Here is a 22271-nt window from a genome sequence, read left to right as displayed (position 1 = left end):
ACAGATGCATGAAAATCAATTTCTTCTAATTGCTTACATTAGTACAAGCCTTGTTTTTTATCAAACCAAATTAAAAATCGGAATAATCCAGAAATTTCTGCTATCAAGTTAGTAAGAAAAGCTTAAACTAAACCATGATGTTAAATATCAGTTTCGAATATACAGAAACTTGAAATTTAAAGCACTTCTCTTAAATGGATTCAGCCAGAGAAGGGTAAGGAACGTGCATATTAGTCTACAAGGGCATGAGGTGAAAATGTAAGCAATGGGTGGTGGTGGTGGTGCAAACTTCTGTTCATGAGACTGTCTTTCCAGCAAAATTTGCAACAGAGTCCGCTACCTTGTTACTAGTTCTATTAGAGATTGCAATAAAAAGGAAGAAAGGGTAACATTGCTTAACAACTAGCTTTAGTTGTAATTACAGTATTTGATTTTAAGCATCACATTATCAATCCGCTACCATAATATCAGTTACTACCAGTTCTCCATTTCATGTGTACAAAAATTAGAGGAGGTTCAAACGAGATGCAAGATTGTAACGCCAAGTCAAAAAAGCGATAGGCCACTTACACAACAATCTATCACTTAGCAGTTGTAGCAGGGAGGAAAAAAAGGATCTTTTCCATTTTGATAGACACTGAATAACTGAATCGAGTATCTTCTAGCCATCCTCTTGCAGTCAACAACCCCTTTAGAATCAAATATCTCCAGATCTTTCAAGGACTTCTTTAAGTCTCCTTTGCAGTTCTCTTCCGTTAGAAAGTTGGCCAGAGTAATAATCCTGTTAAGAGAAAATATCAGTCTATGCCAAAAGTGTATGAAAACGGAAAACAAAGAAAAGATACTACTGTTGATTCTACTCATTTTTATTTTGTACTTTGCAATAACTGCAAACATTTTTCTGGCTGGCTTTGCTGACTGTGCACTTGCAACCACGAGCAAGAAAAGCTTGCTCCTGTTGTTAACATGACAACTACAGATATGAAATCTAGGGAAGGCAGAAAATCTTTTATCAAACAATCAAGGAAAAGTCGACAACCAAAACATTCTTGTGCTACCCAACTCATCGTTATACAAAATCCACAGTCAGTGAAAATACTGAAATTTCATATTGAGTGAGGTAGTTACGATGCCACTTAAAACTATTCACAGGACCATCTTATATCTCCATCTTATGCCAATAGAAAGGAGTAAATGTATGACATGATCATTCCTCCTAACACATTTCGGTTCTTACGAACAAAGATAAACTTTCAGATGTTGTGATATGCAAAGTAATAATGCTCAAAGTACCACCAAAGTGAAAGGATACTTTTCTAAGGTAAATCCAAATATTAGAAAAATTGCATCATTCATATTAAATGGCTATTAGATATGCTAATAAAACAACCTTATGAATTCCGACACAGATTATGAAAAGAGTCCATTCAATAAATTAAGCAATTGAACATAGACAGTATATAAATGTAAACCAACAAGCTTTCAAATTCTTGCAACATTGTATTGTAACTACACAAACAGTAATTTGATGCAGTTTTTAAGTATAATGGAAATGGAAGAAAAGTGTAGAGAATTCTTAATATACCTGAGCACATCAGGGTAATAGAACAACCCCTTTTCTGATATTTTGTCTTCGGATATCTGCTGTCGATGGATTGCACAAACAGCTCTCATACAGAGCAAGGGATCCTCTTCAAATGAGGAAAGCATATCAGCCTCAGATTTCCATTTCATTTGTTTGTCGTCGCTCCTATTCCTCCTATATTTCATTGCCAGTATGTTATTAAGGTCACCAAGAGAATTTTTCGAATCAAACGAACTATCAGTATCTTCAGATTCCCCAAGACTTTTACCACCGTCATCTGAGACCAAGTTGGCGAACAGCTTCTTACTCATGTCCAATTGATCTTGAAATGACGATCCATGTTGAGATGGTCTCACATCCGAACAGCCCCTACCATTCCATTCTTCAACGTTTTCACCCCCAACTGATAATTGTAGACATCCAGAAGAAATGTTCATTGCAGAGTTTTTTGGAAATTCCAACTCTGAATCATGATGCTTATTGACGCCAAGGTCATACACACTCAGCACCTTCTCTTTGGTTTTCCACTCATACATATGAGAATCCTTTCTCCCTCTACTGCTGGTTTCAGCATCAGGTTTGCTCCTCTTGTTTTTATCTCTTTGCTTTTCACCATTTCCAGTAACGCCATTTAGCAGAACCAACACTTCGGACTCTATGTTTTCAGGATTACGTGGTGCTACACATCTCTGGATTAGGCTCTCCAAATTGGAAATGCGAGAATCTAAACATCCCATTGTTGAATTTTTATTTTCCATCCTCAGGACTAGGCTCTGCAACTTTGAAATGTGAGACTCTACACATCCCGCCATTGTTGAATATTTACTTTCCGTCTTCAGGAATAGGCTCTCCAAAGTAGAAATGCGAGACTCTACAGATCCCATTGCTGAATTTCCGTTTTCCTTCCTCTGGAGTCGACTCTCCAAATAGGAAAACATCTTCTCCCAACTTGCAGTGGCATCCGTGGGTGTCCATTCAGTCTCAGTCTCAGGCTCAGCAGTCCTTCTAGTTTCTTCCACTTTCTTCCTCTCAAGCTCCAAAGACAATTCAAAACACTTGGTCTTATAGTGTTCCAGATTCTCCAACCCAACCACACCTTCCTTGGCGCTTGCGAGTGACTCTAGTTCTCCAGACCTTTTTGTTCTTTCGACATTTTTCCTCTTCCTCCGAATATTGGCAGAACCACATTTTATAATTGTATCAGCTGGATAAAAAGTTCCCAATTAGTTACAATAGAATAATTCTTATTGTTCCTATGAAATTCCTCAATTACCACAAATTTAAACATGTAAGCAAACGAACAACAACAACAAAAATCACTGCAATGAAAATACATTGAAGCAGATAGAAGTGTAAGTAAGAGTTAATCACAGTCACAGTTATCATTAGTAGCTGGTTGATTACTTGTTTCATCAACGAACAAAGATCCGCTGATAAAGGGAGAAATGCGTGTAAGAATTACTCACCTGTATCATCATCACAAGTAATTTGTTGATTACTTGTTTCATCAACAAGCCGGTCACCTTCCGTTATCATCATCCTCAGTTTCGAGGCCCTAGTTTCAACCACAGGTTTTGTCAGTAATTTTAGCTTTCCAGACCTTTCAGTTCTTTCCACATTTTTCTTCTTGTCCCCAAATTTGACAGAACCACCTTCTACAATTGCATCAGCTGAATAGAAAAATTCCCAATTAGTTAAACAACACAGTGATTCTGACTCCTTTTGGAGACTTTAATTAACAGATGAAACTATGAAATTTCTCAATTGATTATCATAATTTAAAGCAAACTAACATAAAAAAATCAGCAAAATGAAGATCCAGGAGAAATGTGGACAAGAATTACTCACCTGTATCATCATCACATGTAATTTGTTGAATTCCTCGTGTTTCATCTTCCTCTTTTACCTTCTTTCCCCTTTTGGAAGCCCTAGTTTCACCATTTCCACTTCTCTTCTTATACTTTTCATAATAGTAATAATGCTTTTCGCAAAGCCTACTCTTAAAAACACTATCATCAGCAGCAGCAGAAGCACCATGATTCATCCTGAAATTCTTGCATCTCCATGCTTTTCCAATTCCACCAGTTTGAGAACAACGATGTTCATCTGGAGGAATCTCATCCTTCTCCATCTTAATAACAATATCATCATCATCACCATACTTCTTCTGAGTCCTCTCCATTACAACAACAAGAAGAAGAAAATTATAATTTTGACCTAGAAATGAATTTGAAATCAGATCAACAACACTGTTCTAGCAAGTGAAGATCTAAAACATTTATGAAGCTTCTCTAAAGTACCTAGCTGGTAGGTGGTTGTTTTTGACAATTATACCCTTACAATAATTGAATATCTTTCTAGGGGCTTTTTTGTCATAAATGTTTTTTATTACCGACTTTATGTTGTGTACAAGTACAAGGCTACAAGCTGTAAAAAATTTTGCTTCTACTGCAGTAATAAGCTCAAAAGAATATAGAGCCCCTGTTACAAGGGTCTGTTTGGCCTGCTTAAATTGGACGTAATTCCAGAGTGTACTGCAGTTAGTCAAAGGGTGTAATTCCAGCCCTGAGATTTTACAACATGTCCAAGCTAACTAGTGTTCTTATTTCTACAAAACGTAGAATCCCAGAAGATAAAAATAAAAAACCTACTTGCGTAAATTGCATTATTAGAACTTAAAAATGAAAGACATAATTGAATGGATGGAATTACTGATAGCTATGATTATTCTCCCGCAGAAGCACCTTAGGACCAATTGCATAAACAATGTAGCATTTCAGGAACCATTGCCAAAACAATGTATGCTGCCATTCTAATAGCTCAATCAATTCTTATTGCTAATCCCCTCTTAACCACTCTCATAGTTCTGTCAACATAACCTTAAATTAGTCTAAGTTCCAAAATAAGTAGTGTTTACATTAAACTTAACACTGCTGAAGATAATGCAAGAGTAAATCAGCAGCTAAACAAGTCGCAGAAACTTCATTTACTTACGCCAGGAAACGTCATTGTGCTCTTAAACCCTCATCTATATCAAAGGTTGAGAGCAAACAACGCAAGCTATGTATATCCTTTTGTCTAAGTTAAATCACTGACAAACACAACCATGAAAGTAGAAAACTTAATTAAAGACTATTAGCTATAGCCAAACATACTAACCATGTCAAGGGATAATAAAACCTGATCAGAAGAAACCAAATGACCTCAAGATTTTCGAAATTTTTGATGCAACACTGCCTGATCTTGTTGAAGGACTCAACACCTTATCCATTGCTATCCAACCACTGAATGGCCTTGTTGACTGCATTCTTGATCTTCTTCTTATCCTTTGATGATAGCATTACTCCGCTATTACTGATCATGTTCCTCATCTTGATTGCATATATCTCAAAGATGTTCCTTAATTCTACCTTCTTACTGTGTTTTTCATCATCTGACTTGTATTTCTCAGCCTCCTGAACCATCCTCTTAATCTCATCAGAAGACAACATTCCCTTATTATTTTTGATAGTAATCATATTTTTACTACCTAATTTCATGTCCTCGGCAACCACCGTCAATATACCGTCTGCATCAACATCAAAGTATGCTGTAAGCTTTGCAGTATGACGAGGCTCGGGTGCAATTCCAGATAACACGAAGGTACCCAACAAGTTGTTGTCACTGGCTCTAATTCTCTCACCCTCATATATCGAAAACTTCGCATTAATTTGATTGTCCAAAGTGGTAGTATAAGGTTTTTGTTTCTTGGTGGGAATGGCTGTGTTCCTTGGGACCACCACGCTCATAACACCTCCTATCGTCTCAACACTGAGAGAAAGAGGGGTGGCATCCATCAACACCAAGTCCTGCACCTTCTCACTAGCTTCACCATTCAGAATAGCAGCTTGCACTGCAGCACCATACGCTACAGCCTCATCAGGGTTGATGTTGGGAATTCGCAGTAGAGACTGAATCTTGGGAATTCGAGTGGACCCACCCACGAGAACAATTTCTTGAATGCTGTTCTTGTCCATCTTAGCATCAGTCAAACACAGCTCAACAGGTTCCATACATTTCTTGAACAGATCCATGTTCAACTCTTCGAATTTAGCACGAGTGACAGATGCATGAAAATCAATTCCTTCATACAAAGCATCAATCTCAATTGCTGTCCGAGTAGTATGATAGACGTATTTATGTGTCTAATATATCTCAATTGTATAGATCGTTAGTGCTCGATTTTGTACTTATTTGGTTATTTTATGTTTTTGTAGGTGTTTTTGGAAATATAAGCTTTTGCGGCGAAATCGGCTCGATATGTGGCATTTGAACCTCCGCAAATAACGTATCAGAAGCACCACGGAAATGTGTTGGAGACACCCCAGAAACACCCCGGAGGAACCCCGAAAAATTACTGTTTATGCCCAAAAATTACTATTTCCACCCTAATTGCTAAAGGGACCCCCGAACTGGATAAGGGGGAGGTCACCTTCTTCCCAAAATTCAAAACAGAAATTTTGGCGGGAAAGAACTTTGCTGACGGAACAGATTTGGAACTCGATTGTTGGACGTTCTTTGGAGAGATGCAACAGCCAAACTAAGTTGGGCTGGACTCGAATGGAGTAAACAGGGTTTGTACATGTGTTTTGATCGATTAACTTGGGCTGGATAATCCGAAATATCGACTAACAGGGAAGAAAAATACTCGGTTCAAACAGAGAAAGAAAGTCGGGTCCTGTTTGGTTTGTTGCCAGAAATATAGCGTGACTAGAATGCAGATATATCTTCCCACAGATTCTAATATATCTTATAAAAGCTTTGGAAAGTATACGGCTCAAAAGGAAGACGCGTAAAGAGAGTTTGGCAGAGAAAAAAACCCGTAACTTGCTGTGTAGATAAACGAAAATATTGGGGAAGATTTAGTCGATCTATTGTGTATAAAAAGGTTGTTACGAGTCCAAGATAAGTTGTCGAGAGTTTGGTGTCGATTGGGAGACCACGGGGAGGTTGCAGAGGCGAAGAGAAGAACTGCAGGAAATTTTCCTGCTGCTGTTGAAGAAGAAGGAGAAGACGAAGAACAGACGTCCCAGAACCGTCGTTCTTCAACAGTGTCAACAGCAGCAGCTAAGTATCGTTGTTTTACAGCAGTACACTTCTATCGTTGATTTCTGGACGCCTTTTGTGGGTCGCAGATTCACTGTTTTATACTTTTTCACTCTTTTAATCAAATTTTGAGCATCAATTATGTATTTTGAGAACATGATTAATATGACGAGTTAAACCCCAAGCACTGGGACGACGGAGGAGGCCGTGTTTCATCCATGTGGTAATTTAAATTAATTCTTTATTTACTTTTTGCACCAATTTTAATTGAATTAAGATTTTAATTAATTATTTGTGATTCTATTTGATGGAGCATGCTTAGTCTTAGGGATTCTTGATGCGCCATGCTCATAAAATACAAGTAATATTTTATAGAATCTACTTTGGCAAAGAATAAAGTTAATATTTGTTTTGTTTTGAACTATAATCTCCTAGAATTAAATTCTGAACCACTTGAAAATGAAAAATGGCCGAATCTTTAGTCCCAGTTTCTCGCACCAGTGTTAATATTTTTATTGTATATATATTTTTTTTATTAAGTTTAAAAAATTATCCTTCACAAGTCCGAGAGTTTGAACCTCATTACTACAAACCCACGAAAAATCATTAATCATTTTGGCGCCGCCGACGCGGATTTGTTCTTAGGTAGAATTTTTAGGTTTTTATTATTTTTTATTATTCCATTTGTTCTTTTTACGTCTCTTTGGTTGTGTCTTTGTATTACAGGTTTGAAGTTGGATACTAAAGACCTTGGAATCAAAGCTTAAAGCTAAATGAGAAGAAAAAAAAGACAAAGCAAAAAAAAAAAAAGAGAGAGAGAATTATTTTTTTTTATTTTTTTTAGAGACTTTCCATTTTTTTTATTTTTGTAATTATTATTATTATTTTTTGTATTTCTTTTCATTGGACTGGACTTTGGACAATTTATTTTAATTTTAAACCCTACGGAAGGGTTATATAAAACAAAAATAAAAAATAAAAAATTATATATAAACTGTGTGCAGGGAAGGACGACGATTACTATATCGTCTCGTCCCCTCGGATTAGTACATGACATAGGAGTCGTGGCCCGAGTCGACTTCAACGGTTCATCCCCCGTCTGGTACGGGAGGTAAGTCCATCGAAACACTCGCGAATCTCATGTAAGCGAGTTACTGTATCCTTAAGGTGATTCATTGTTTAAGGACAAATTAGGACTGTTTTTAAATTCCTAGTAAAGGGCAAGGTCTGGCCAATACAAGATAAGGGTTCGGATTTCATCACCGCTCCCTTCTTGCCCGCCTTAGGAAAACGAAACCTAACGTGAACCCAAGCTTTAAAATTTGGAATAGAACGAGACCGATAGGGTAACGAGCTTAATAGGAAACTCGTTCGAAAAATATTGGTTGCTCTTTAAGCACACTTCAAAGTTCATGATGGTTTCTGTGAGTTGAATGCGTGACTGCGCCGCATTCTAATGCGGTGAGGCCTTGGGTATCAAAGCTCTACTAAGCTTCCCTCGCCTCGATTCAACTTACATTAGCTCGGGTTGATTCCAGAGGGGTGTGCTCAAATTGTAACGAATTCCTTTTCGAAGGAATAGAAGCTGGTCTAGAAAACAATCTAAGTGGATCCATCATGCTTTTTGTTTGCTAGATTCTATAGGTTTGATTTGGTCGAGTCAGCCTTGTTTGTGATTGTGTAGAATTCCTTGCAATTAAGAATGTCGAACTGGTATGACATAAGCCAATACAATGAGTATCGATATGAATTTGAATATGGACATCATCATTTTTATGACCATGGTGGGAATATTAGTTGGGAACGCCAACCTTTTCAAGGTTATGGTTCATACCATGGTAAGCTCAATTACTATCCACACGCCAATTGGTCTTACGAGAAAGAAAATCAGGAACACTGTAGTACTGGTTACTCGTTTTTGGAAACTATTCCTGATTATGATATTTCTGAACCTGTTCCATCTCTAGAAGAGACCCAACAACGGATTGAAAGGACGTATAAACGTTTAGTTTCAATGAATAGTTCAAAAGAAGAGTGTACACAATATTCTGAGATGATAAACGAGAGTGGTGAATGTATAAGTGTTATGCTCAGTGAAATTCAGGCACGTCTAGAGGCAGAAAATGAACAGTTGGCTAATGCTGCTCGAAATAATCTAAATTTCCAAAATAGGGTTTCTAATTCTACCCTTGATATTAATAGTGAATATTTGCCTAATTTAGAGGACGAGGCTAGAATAAAAGACACTACTTATTTGGATAAGGTTCAATCATCTTTGTACTATTATGATGATGAGGATAGTAGTAATGAAGAATCTGAAATATGTAGGCATAGTGATCAGGAATCTATTAATCCAATTGAGATTTATAATGATTATATTATTTCTAGTTCAAATCCAAATAATTTTTATGATTATTCACCTATTCAAAAGGACGAGGATTTGATTAGGGATACCACCGTTTAAGACGATGTAGTTTTTCCTTTTGATTACGAAGCCGATAGTGGTTTAGAGGAACGGGTTTATTCCGAAAATGCTGTTTTAGAGTCTAGCGACTTAGAAACAATAGTATTAGATGAAGAAGATATACCCGTAGAGATGAGTAAAGATTCACTACCTGATAATAAATTAGAAGAATCAATTGACCATTTTCAAGAATCTGATGATCTAGAAATTAGGGACATTGTGACTAGTCTATCTAGAGACACTGAAAACTCTAAGTTTGGGGGTGATTATCACTTTCCTAGTGCTTTAACTTTAACTCTCAGAAAGTCCCCTCACATAGGACTTGATATCCATGCCTTAACCATCTTACAAGATTATCTTCATACTAGGTTCCCCGAACCTAATGATGTCCTGAAAAAAGTTCAGTCGTTAGAAACCCATCCTCTGGTGATGTGGTTTGCCCAGGCTATGATACCCAGATTGACTTTGTTTTCCCACCAAATAGTTTTCTTCCAATTGTGGGAACGTATAGATTACAAATGTGTCACTTATTAAGTTCTGAGACTAAGCCTAAGTACTTTAGGAAATTAGAATCGACATATTTGCTTAAGAATGACCATTACTCTGATTGTGGTCAACTATGTAAGTCATACCTAATTGACTTAGAGGATCCTAAATTATTTAGGTTATTTTGTGATTCCAGGTTCTTATCTGAGTTTTTCCAGACTCTAGGACCTAATAATTTGGATCCTACCTATGAGGAAATGCATCCGAGGAAAATAGTCTATTTAGACCCCTTCATAGAACCTGAATCTGAACCGCAATTAGCGATAGTTATCCAGAAACTAGGTAAGGGCATGCTAGTCTTGTACATTTTCTTGGTTCACTGCAGTTTCCTTTTGTCAGCTCTTTTTGGTTTTAAAGACCCACAGTTATTCCGGCTACTGTTATACGGTTCGAGTTGACTAAACCTTTTCTATGTCTGGCTGAAGACTTTAAACTTAGCACTTCTTGGGAGGTAACCCAATCTCATGCAACACGGTAATATCCTTCCTTAACTCTTTTGCTTCAAATAGTAACCGTTTCTCCTTGTTCATGCTTTTAATTTCATCTTTAGAACATTGAGGACAATGTTAGATTTAAGTTTGGGGGTATGGGAGAAACTTTTTAGTTGCATTATAAATAAACTCCAGAGCCTAGAAATTTATGCATATTAAGGATAGCACTAACCAATCTAAGTGGATGGAAGCATTTTGGTTTTAGGAGTTGAGGAACCAATCTGATTAGATGGAAACATCTAAAGAGTCTATTCATAAAAGCACGGAGCTCAGGTGTTAGAAATAACATGATAGTTTCACCATATCTTGTTGAGTCCTTTTCACTTCTATTTTTATTTTATTTTGTTTTTAAACTATGTTTCTCTAGGTGATAGGTGGGGCCCACGATTCAAGTTGTTACCAATGCTAGGGTGAATTAGAGTGATTGAGATACAAAAAAAAAAGGTTGAAACAGTTGAAAATAAAAATAAAAATTGAGACCAGACCATTTAACCAAAAGGAATAAATTCAATAAAGTCGACCACTGGTACCCTTGTATATGTCAGTTGTGTTGACCTAGAGTTAGGTTATCGACCACTGGTTCCCTTGTATATGCCAGTGTGTTGATATTAGTCAGACTAGTACCTCAATCCATTAGGATAGGTTCATTTTGGCGGAGGCCTTCAGACAGATATGGGAAACGCCGTTCACTTAGTAAACATCAAAACCATCTATGTTTTTCTATATCCATCTTCTTGATCTATCCATGTGATTAGTTTTGACTCCGGATATTGATGTCCATAGTGCAACTATTTGAGTAGAGCCCTGTCACTTTATATGAATTTTAGTATGCTTGAGTGCAAACTCGTGTACCTCAATTGGAATTTCGCATCAGGGTACCTCCTCTTGTAGTCAATAAGTATGCCAACTAAGGAGATTCTTTAGTGCCTTCCAAGGTTCGTTGTAGATAGCTAGGGTCTGGAGTATTAAGGTTTTTTGGGTATATCTCTAGTAAGCCCTCCCGAGACTATAACTCGGCCACTAGGGACACCTAGGGTTTAAAGGCTTATTGCATACGCTAAATGCAATCGACGATGCCTGCGACAGTGAGTTAGGATTTTATTTTCTATTTGATTTGCTCGAGGACTAGCAAATAATAAGTTTGGGTGTATTTGATAGACGCATTTATGTGTCTAATATATATATCAATTGTATAGATTGTTAGTGCTCGATTTTGTACTTATTTGGTTATTTTATGTTTTTGTAGGTGTTTTTGGAAAAATAAGCTTTTGCGGCGAAATCGGCTCGATATGTGGCATTTGAACCTCCGCAAATAACGTATCAGAAGCACCACAGAAGTGTGTTGGAGACACCCCAGAAACACCCCGGAGGAACCCCGAAAAATTACTGTTTATGCCCAAAAATTACTATTTCCACCCCAATTGCTAAAGGGACCCCCGAACTGGATAAGGGGGAGGTCACCTTCTTCCCAAAATTCAAAACAGAAATTTTGGCGGGAAAGAACTTTGCTGACGGAACAGATTTGGAACTCGATTGTTGGACGTGCTTTGGAGAGATGCAACCGCCAAACTAAGTTGGGCTGGACTCGAATGGAGTAAACAGGGTTTGTACATGTGTTTTGATCGATTAACTTGGGATGGATAATCTGAAATATCGACTAACAGGGAAGAAAAATACTCGGTTCAAACAGAGAAAGAAAGTCGGGTCATGTTTGGTTTATTGCCAGAAATATAGCGTGACTAGAATGCAGATATATCTTCCCACAGATTCTAATATATCTTATAAAAGCTTTGGAAAGTATACGGCTCAAAAGGAAGACGCGTAAAGAGAGTTTGGCAGAGAAAAAAACCCGTAACTTGCTGTATAGATAAACGAAAATATTGGGGAAGATTTAGTCGATCTATTGTGTATAAAAAGGTTGTTACGAGTCCAAGATAAGTTGTCGAGAGTTTGGTGTCTATTGGGAGACCACGGGGAGGTTGTAGAGGCGAAGAGAAGAACTGCAGGAAAGTTTCCTGCTGCTGTTGAAGAAGAAGGAGAAGACGAAGAACAGACGTCCCAGAACCGTCGTTCTTCAACAGTGTCAACAGCAGCAGCTAAGTATCGTTGTTTTACAGCAGTACACCTCTGTCGTTGATTTCTGGACGCCTTTTGTGGGTCGTAGATTTACTGTTTTATACTTTTCCACTATTTTAATCAAATTTTGAGCATCAATTATGTATTTTGAGAACATGATTAATATGACGAGTTAAACCCCAAGCACTGGGATGACGGAGGAGGCCGTGTTTCATCCATGTGGTAATTTAAATTAATTATTTATTTACTTTTTGCACCAATTTTAATTGAATTAAGATTTTAATTAATTATTTGTGATTCTATTTGATGGAGCATGCTTAGTCTTAGGGATTCTTGATGCGCCATGCTCATAAAATACAAGTAATATTTTATAAAATCTACTTTGGCAAAGAATAGAGTTAATATTTGTTTTGTTTTGAACTATAATCGCCTAGAATTATATTCTGAACCACTTGAAAATGAAAAATGGCCGAATCTTTAGTCCCAGTTTCTCGCACCAGTGTTAATATTTTTATTATATATATTTATTTTTTTTATTAAATTTAAAAAATTATCCCGAGAGTTTGAACCTCATTACCACAAACCCACGAAAAATCATTAATCATAGTAGATGACAGAGTTCTCTTTGCCCTTTCGCAAGATGTCCTCAGCCTCCTGAGTGCCTTTGGATGTTTACTGATGTCCTTGTTGTGCTTCTTCTTGAACTCTTGAACAAGGTGATTAACCATTCTGCTATTGAAATCCTCTCCTCCAAGATGGGTATCTCCATCTGTAGCCTTGACTTCGTAGACACTCTCTTTGATGTTGAGTATTGAAACATCAAATGTACCACCACCAAGATCAAAGATAAGAACATTCTCTGCAACAGAATTAGTCGCCTTGTCCTTTTCAGTGGTTACATTGGACGCCTTCTTATCTAGACCGTAAGCAATTCCTGCCGCTGTTGGTTCATTGATGATTCGAAGTACATTAAGACCAGCATCTTTAGTAGCTTGGCGTTGTGAATCATTAAAGTAAGCAGGGACTGTGATAACAGCATCCGTAACAGTTGTACCTAGGTGAGCTTCGGCTGTTTCTCGCATCTTAGTGAGAACCATGGATGAGATTTCCTCAGCTGATAACATTTTAACCTGTCCCATGTAATTGACTTGAATAATTGGTCTCTTATCTTTTCCAGCAATGACTTTGAAAGGCCAAAGCTTCATATCACTCTGAACAGAGGTATCGTTGAATTTCCTACCAATTAAACGTTTCGCATCTACAAAACAGAATTCAAACTCAGAAAATGGTATTGAGATGCTTACTCTAAAATTGTTGGAACATGTAATTTGTAGTAGTGAAAATTAAGAAAAGGATTAATACAAGCCTCAAGAGGTCAGAACTCAAATGAACTAAACTCTATATATTTATATCATATATAAAACAAACAAAATCATGAAAATCCAGATAGAAATTCCGAAGAACTTTAAAATGTATTGTACAAAATAACAAACACGATGATGAAATTTCAGATAATGAATCAAAATTGGAATTCTGGAAAGTAGTCTAGTCTTACCAAAAACAGTGTTAATAGGGTTCATAGCAACTTGATTCAAAGCAGCATCACCGATGAAACGCTGATAATCAGTAAAAGCAACACAAGAAGGAGTAATACGATTTCCTTGATCATTAGCAACAATCTCAACTCTTCCATTTTCCCATACACCAACACATGAATATGTTGTTCCCAAATCGATCCCAATTGATGCTCCTACTGCAACCATTGTTAAACAAATTGACTTAAAATCTTGATGAAATTTGTAAACCCTAACTAATTTCTGGATCTGGAGAGTGAATAAATGAAATTTGTAAATCCTAGAGAGAGACAGAAAAGTAGTGGAGTGAAGGGGTGTTTTGTAGAGAAGAGAGATAGTGGAGTGGTGCTCTCTGCATTTGGGAAAAGAAAACAAACGGATTCCAAATTGTTTCTTAGATTTTAGTTTGGATTTCATTTTACGTCCGTAAAGTGGTTTTGGGACTTTCGTGGAAGCAACCTCCAAGCAGTGCAAAAAAGTAAAAAGTGGCAAGAGCAGGTATTCTTGCATTTATGATAAAGCTACAGGTACAGGTGGAGCGATCTTACTATGGGTGAGCAAATGGTACAGATGGCAATGAGGTGGTTGTGGGACAGGACCTTGTGTTGCATCACCTGATGCAGTGGCGCAACTGGACATTGGATAAGGGGAGGGCTTGATCCTTTTTCTGGGCTGGCTTAAACTTAAAATTGACGCACATAATATGATCCAACTCAAAATAGGCTATAAAATAAATGGGTGTTTTTGGCTTGTTAGGGCTGGCTTAAGCTAGCCCTAGTCATCATGTAGTTACGTCCTTGACCTGATGGTTCACATTCCTTCACGAATTCATCCATTAATCATGTTACTTTTCTACCATTTGAGCGGCTAATGGGAAAGGGGCACGTCAATTCTACCAACAATACAGCATATTCGTTTCAAGTAATTGGATTTCTTGGGAATGCACACGATTCCTTGAACCGAACGATGCAAATGAATTTTTTGTAATTAAGGATATTGATTTTTAGGAATCCAATTCCCTCCAAAATGGTAGAATTCCATTGCATTGGTCCAATAGTACAATGGAATTGGATTCCGGAGTAAAAAAAAATACAATTGAATTACCTCAACCGAACATGAATTTTTATGATTTGAATTGCATTCCTTGGAATCCAATTCTTTACACCATAATTGAATTCTTAGGTTTTCAATTCTTCAAACCAAACGGACTATAAGAGCATCTCCAATAAGACATTGAAAATATCCAAGAAAATATAAGGCCACATACAATTTTCAATGATTTAACAAAATATGGTTTCCAATGAGAATGTGAAGGATGAAAGTAAAAATGATGTGTCTGGTGGTTATTTAAACATCGTAAAAGCTATCATCTAGTTTTAGAGGTTGTCTTAGAGGATGTGAACATCCTACTCATCATTATCTACTGTTCTTAATTGATGTATAATTTGGATTGATGGTTTAAAACCAAAGATATACATTTTGTGGTCGGAGATCTCTTTCTTTCATTTCGTCAAATCAAGGAAAACTTAATCTTTACATAAGAAAACAACTTCCATAAAAAATGTACACCAATTTAGCATTGGAGTGCTCTAAAGTCAGGCAATCATTGATATGGCAGGCTACTAGCCTGTAATATAGTTTTGTGGCCCAGTGGGATAATCGTAGAAATCAATATGATTCCCAGGAAAATAATATTGTTGGACCACCGAGCTTGGAGCTACCCACTCCCTTAACTCTTATTTCCCTGATCGTTAGGAATGACTTCAGCCCGTCCATTCCACTGTACACCAACGCATGAATATGTTGTTCCCAAATCAATCCTAATTGTTTTTTATCCTCCACCCATTTTTTGGTAAAATAGGAGAAAATTGAACTTAAATCTTAAACTTGTAAAACCTTATATCTAGATCTAGGGAATGAGATATGAGAAAGATGGTGAAGAAAGAAATTAAATGATTTCTAGACAGAAAAGTAGTGGAGGAACACATGAAAAGAGTTTGAGACTACGAAAAAGAGGGTTTTACAAAGATAAAGTGAAATTGAGTGGTGTTGTGTTTGGGGAAAAAAATAAGGTTAAGACATCCGAGAAAGAGGGCAAATGTACTAAAGTGGGAAAGAAAACATACGAATTCCAAGAAAAAAAAAATTGGTTTGGAATTTCACTTACGTCTCGAAAATTGGTATAATTGGATTTCGTGGAAGCAACCTAAATGCGATGTGCAATAGTTTTTTACATTCTGTGTCTACAGACTCCTCCGACCCCTAAAGGGCCTAGAGTCCTAGTTATCTCATTTTGTCATCACTTAGAAATGTTCTTGCTAAAAGATATTACAATTTGGTATGGTTAATCACCTGATCAGAAACACGACTGAACGTCATAAGCATATCCTACGCATACCCAAATTCAGAAGATTTCGCTTTCAAGAATAATAAAACATCATCTACGAAAAAAAAAAAAAGATATAAGATAGATGGTCTCATTTTAGATGGCTTAGCTCCATGAAGTAATTTATCCTTTTCTACATGAGTAAGGATCCTTGCCAGAGCATCCATACAAATTATTTATAAATAAGGAGAAAAACAATCACCTTAACGAAGGCCTTAAGATGGCTGAAAAGGAGGACAACGAGTTTCATTAAGAAGCATAGAGATAGTATAGGTATTGTTATATTATAACACACCATATCACACCATTCTTTAGCAAACCACAGTTTCGATAAAATATCGATAATAAAATTCCATTCGAGTATATGGAAAGCCCATGACATGTCTAATTTCACAACTACACTATCATATCGATGTTTTCTATTTTTCATTGTAATAACTCATGGTCTATAACTATGTTATTCGAAATATGTCTATCTGGAAAAAATTATTACTTGGTATGGTGAAACAGTTTTAGATATAATTGGTTTTGTACGATTTATCATTAACTTAGGAATAATTTTATATGCAGAATTACAGAGTGTTAGAGCGTAGCTCGGTTGAACCCACCAAGCGTTGGTATGTCAAGTTTGGTTGTCATATTTTAGTGAACCAAAGCTCATGTTAAGAGTCTCTTGATTATGTACTAGAGTCAACTTCGTATAGATTAGCTTGAAAGTATTAGGATATGAGACATTACAAGTATTGCAAAGACTTGAAGATGTGAAGAAGCAAGGAGCTACAACAACAAAAAATCATCCTTCCACTTGAGGTTAGTGATATTTGACTTGAATTGTTTCATTCCCTAACGTATCTTTCAAGTCGTGCATATTGAAAACAAAACTGCGAAGCATATTTGAACTCTAGATAGACATAGTATTAAGGAATATAATACGAGGTTTATTGATTAACCATTAAACTTTGTAGATAAGACATTTCCATAATCATTTGAATGATATTGTGATTATGTATGGGTATGAGGTGAGGATTTCATCCTAGGGAACAATGTTTACATGTGTTCTAAGGAAGTTCATAAACTTGTTTGTGAACCGAAAAGGAAATTTCCAGGTGTTATTGGTTTTGTTATTCATTGATTATCTTATGAACAACCAATATGTGTGGTTGAGTATAACTGCTCACAACTTGTTTGTGTTCTTGGTAAAACTATTCACAATGGCTTGACTTATGTATTGGTATGACTTTTATTAGTGAAACCGATCTTAAGTAATCACCTGAGATGGTATGATCGGGTTTGTGATTTTATGTCTGACCAAATATGGGAAAGAGGAACCGATCCTAGTAAGAGGTGCAGTACATCAAAAAGGGGAACCGATCCTTGTATGAGGTGCAACAACGTTTTTAGGCAAAGGGGAACCGATCCTATGGACATGTGAAACACATTCAAGTTAGATACCATATGTATGTGGGGAACCGATCCTAGTACCTAGTCAACCGAATTTTGCAAAGCTAGTGTGACTATGCACAGTACTCACATGGAGGTATAACCGAAACTTGTTTTGATAGAACCGTTAAAACCATGATTTTTGATTGAATGTTATTTGATCAATCGCATAATTTTTGAAAGTCAGATGAACCAATTATAAACTTGTTTGGAAGTGTGGAAAATCGGTTTCAAGGTTGTAAGTATGAAAGAGAAATTACAAAGTTAGGATGTCGACATACTTTTAACACGTGATGTGAATGTTTATTATTTAATTGTTCAAAGTTATTCCTTAATATCTAAGGGAAGAGAATCTCAGGATCGTAACATAAATAAGTTAACAATCTTTTATTTAAGGATTTTTACTTTATTTTAGGAAAATAAGAATTGGTAATGTGTATTTACTAATTAGAGATTTTCTGAGAGATTTCGATCATTATTTTTGGACAGAGAATTTCCAGGAATTATGGAAACCGAATTTGTGCTTTAATGAATATCTTGAGAATATTTTCGATTTTGGAAATTCCTTGGTGTCCAAACATCCTAGTCTATAAATACTGAAGTTTGCATTTCTAGCAAACTAATCCTTCGTAACAACAAACTACCTCTTGTTGTGATGTTATTGGTGAAGCCGCCTATTCGGAGAGGAGAGTAACCTAATTAGGCGAAATCTCTTACGGCCGCTCGGTTTAAAGTCTTCTTTGGGATTGATAAGCTCTAGTCAGTACCGTTGGTGGGAAACTAGATAATTACGGTTTATCTTTTGTTTTCATTTATTTGACTGACTAACGGTGGTTTAAATTTGATTGCACCTAGTTTGTTTATGCTTGAGAATCTTATCTTCTGATATAAGATTCTCTCAAACTAGTTCAGAGTTTCGACAGGGATCTTTAGACTGTTGTTAGTTCTAAAGACGATCTTGTGATAATTCATTGTTAACAAACTCTGTTCTGTGCATGATTGATTACAAGAGATTCAAGTGATTGTGTGTATGTGTTTATTGAAGATCTAAGAAGATTTGAAGACGAAGAAGATATTGAAGATTTCTGATTTGTAAGTTCATAATCTTTGGTGTGCACAATACTTGTTTCGGTAAAAAGAGGATCTAATTGATAATCGGTTTTATCCTTGTGATAGAATTGGATTGATTAATTGAGTAGGTCGGCACCAACACAATTCTTTGGATTAAGAGTGTTGATTGCAAAATCTTAACGATTACTTTGGTAATTGAACATAAAATAGATCTAAGGACCTGACGAAGGAGTTTATGTTAAGATAAACAGAAGAGCTTTTGTCCGACTTATATCACTTGGTTGAAGAGAGTTGACACCAAACAGATTTATTGTTCCTTTACTATTTGGAATACAAACCAAAGGAATTGATCCAAGTACGTGACTTACTTATAACTTGGAGGCGTGGGAATACAGACGGAACTAGGTGAACTATAGGTTTAGTTGCTTGGTATCAACTATACGAAGTTGGTGTAATTTTGTGTGGCGGCTTAATCCTGAGAGTATTCAATTCTGGACTAGGTCCCGGGGTTCTTCTGCATTTGCGGTTTTCCTCTTCAACAAAATCTTGCTGTGTCATTTACTTTTATTTTCCGCATTATAGTTGTTTTATTATAATTAAAGTAAATCACACAAACGTTAATTCTTATTTACTTGATAAGTGAATCCTATTTGGTTAAGTCCGAACCTTTTTATCAAGTAAATATACTTCGTTGTTGTATTGTCTCGATCTCGTATCCATAGACAATCAAACGAAGTGTGAACCGGTTAGTTTCATTGTCTCGACTCAGTCCATAGACAATCACTTTCGGAGAAAGGATATGAAAGTTTTAGATGAAGGTATATTTGGGTACCCTCGTCTTTTCACAAAGGCTAATGGGTCGAAAGTCAGTTGGAGTAGAAGGATGCTCTATTTTGGGAACTAAAGTCTGATAGTTGGCATTAATTAGACTAATGGATCCTAATTTGAGAACATATCTAAGAGTCGACGAACTAAAGGAATTTTATTTTGACGGTTTGTTCAGAACTTTTGATTGGCATTTATGATTTTAAATTTATAATTGCTTATTAGATTATAAGTGACTAATTGCTAATATGTGGCGGTGTTTCTTGGAATGGACAATTGATGACATCTACAATAATTTTTGCATCAACGTCTATAGTAATTTATTGCAGACTGTTATTTGTAGTTTTTTTGCTAAATTAATGCTTAGATTATATGCTTTAAGTTCTGGAGGTGGTGTTTGATGTTGATGTAGTACATCCTTTCCTTCAAAAGACAGTATCAACTATGACAAGTTGGTCCCTTTACGACTGAAGAAACTTTGACAAGTTGTTCCCGTTCAACTGAAGCAAATTTGACAAGTTGATTACATTCTGTAATCAACTTTGTCTAGTTTACTTGTCATTCAAGTCTTTTCTTTCCTACTTGTGAACCTATTTAAAGGCCATACCTTCTTGTTTAGAGAATATAATATGATGATTATTATTCAATAAACATTATTATCTTTATCAACTCATTCAATCCTCTTATTTTTTATCTTTTGATTTCATCATATTCGTATCGCCTTCGTCTCTTTGAATCACCTGCAATCTCTGTAATGCATTCATATTAATAAGATCTACATTAGTTGGTACCACATCCAATGTTTCTAGATTCTTATCTAGAAGCCGATCCATAAACTGCTTCCCAAAAACTCAAAAACCCTAAATTTTCATCGACTTTTAGTTTTCTTCTTAAGAAAGTTTCAACGGGGAAAAATATTTTACAAAAGATGATATTTAAGTACTCATGAAAGGACTCTTGAAACCCCTTACAACTTCTATTACTAATATTAAAACCAAACTTGAAACCAATGAAAGAAGCATCAAAGCTCTCCCAGAAATTTTTTTAAAGAAGCTGGGAAAGATTGATGATTTAGAGATAAAGTTAGAATCACGTGGAGATTACATGATCATGATAGCCAAACATGTAGGAATGGGTGATAAAGAGAGCCTAGGTTAGTCGATGATGATGAAGAAGAAGAAAAAAAAAGAACTAAAAAACAATGAAACAAAAAAAAGTTGAGCAAAGTTCTTTAGTTAAGGACACTCCTATCCCTGAAGAAGTCATAAAGTTACTTAAGTTCCAAAAAAAATTCGAGAGTTTTCTTAACGGTGCTTATAAAAAGCCTGCAACTGTGGATAACGACAGTGATGAGGACAAAGACAAAGCAGAAGACTCACAAGAGAAAAGGTGGATAGATGATCGAAGACTTAAGTCTAGTATGAATCTTTATGGAAATTTACCTGAATATAAATTGAAAGATGATATACCTAGCTTTCATGGTGGTTTAAAAATTGAATATTTGTTGGATTGGTTCTATGAAATAGAATCGTTTTTCAACTTCGTGGAAGTACAAGATTTTTCTAAAGTAAAACTGGCAGCGTATAAACTAAAAGGTGAAGCTGCAACTTGGTGGGAAAACTCTGTTCAAAGCTATAACAGAACTTCTAGACCATATGATTCTTATCCTAGTATCCAATAAGGTTATGCTCATTCTCCTGAAAGAAATTATAAAAGACCTATTCAACAAGCTCGAACAACAAACTTTTCATACAACCAAACACCTCTTCCTGCAGAAAACTCACCTTTGCTTAATATTCCACCTGCTAAGTCACCTCAGACTTCAAACCAAAGAGATACTACTCCAAATACTAGAAGTAATAAATATCAAGAACAATTTCCTCAATTACCAAAACTTCCTAATCCTGATTCCAAGTTTAGAGGGGACAAGTGTAATAAATGCAATCAAACTAGTCATACTTCTAGTGACTGCCGTAAGTTTCATGCTTATATTAATGAAACTCAAGAGGAAACACAAGCAAGACGTCCTATATGATGAAGAGGAGAATCATTTGCATGCACATGAATCTTATGATGCAAATTTTCTAGGTGTTATACGTCCAATATTGATCACAGAACTATGTCTTTCACAAAGGAATAGTATTTTCAAGTCTCAGTGTATTATTGAAGAAAAACTTTGTAGTATGATCATTCACAGTGGAAGTACTGAAAATTATGTAGCTGCAAGGTTGGTTGAGAAGTTAGGATTACCAGTAACTTTTCATCCAATTCCATACTCGGTAGGATGGATAAATAGTTCTTCTACTCAAAAGATAACTCATCAATGTTTGGTAAAGTTTTCATTCCCTAGATATGAGGATTATTATCTTTGTGACGTAATTAATATGAATGCTGCAAATATAATTTTGGGGTATGGAAGTATGATATTTTTGTTGTTCGTGTTGCTTCCATTACTCTTTCTTTACAACAAACTCATACTATGAGTTCTCATGAGTCTACTAAGCATTTGGTGGAGGTTCCTTATAAGGTACAAACTTTATTATATTTTTTTGGTGAATTATTTCCCGATGAATTACCTAATACCTTACCTTCATTAAGGGTTTACAACATCAAATAGATTTTATACCAGGAACATCTCTTCCTAATCTAGCTCACTATAGATTAAGTCCTAAAGAGCATGGGATTTTACAAGGTCAAGTTGATGATATGTTACAAAAAAGATTGATTA

At 36.0% G+C, this 22271-nt stretch overlaps 2 protein-coding genes across 2 annotated transcripts; both read right to left on the bottom strand.

Annotated features, from left to right (window-relative positions):
- Positions 1-369: 369 nt before the first annotated feature.
- On the bottom strand, positions 370-3853 carry LOC113329400. Its single transcript, XM_026576281.1, has 4 exons — positions 3434-3853; positions 3052-3255; positions 1586-2789; positions 370-781 (listed from the first exon to the last, which is right to left on the bottom strand). The coding sequence occupies exons 1-4, from the start codon at positions 3765-3767 to the stop codon at positions 586-588; spliced, it is 1938 nt and encodes a 645-aa protein (XP_026432066.1). The 5' UTR covers positions 3768-3853; the 3' UTR covers positions 370-585.
- A 995-nt stretch (positions 3854-4848) lies between these two features.
- Positions 4849-14187, bottom strand: LOC113329673 (heat shock cognate 70 kDa protein-like). Its single transcript, XM_026576523.1, has 3 exons — positions 13803-14187; positions 12857-13505; positions 4849-5749 (listed from the first exon to the last, which is right to left on the bottom strand). The coding sequence occupies exons 1-3, from the start codon at positions 14008-14010 to the stop codon at positions 4849-4851; spliced, it is 1758 nt and encodes a 585-aa protein (XP_026432308.1). The 5' UTR covers positions 14011-14187.
- Between the last annotated feature and the right edge of the window lie 8084 nt (positions 14188-22271).

The sequence above is a fragment of the Papaver somniferum genome, unplaced genomic scaffold (genome assembly GCF_003573695.1).
Source record: "Papaver somniferum cultivar HN1 unplaced genomic scaffold, ASM357369v1 unplaced-scaffold_117, whole genome shotgun sequence".
Taxonomy (NCBI): Eukaryota; Viridiplantae; Streptophyta; class Magnoliopsida; order Ranunculales; family Papaveraceae; genus Papaver; species Papaver somniferum.
The sequence above is the reverse complement of the archived record's forward strand: the minus strand, read 5'-3'. Positions and strand labels throughout refer to the sequence as shown.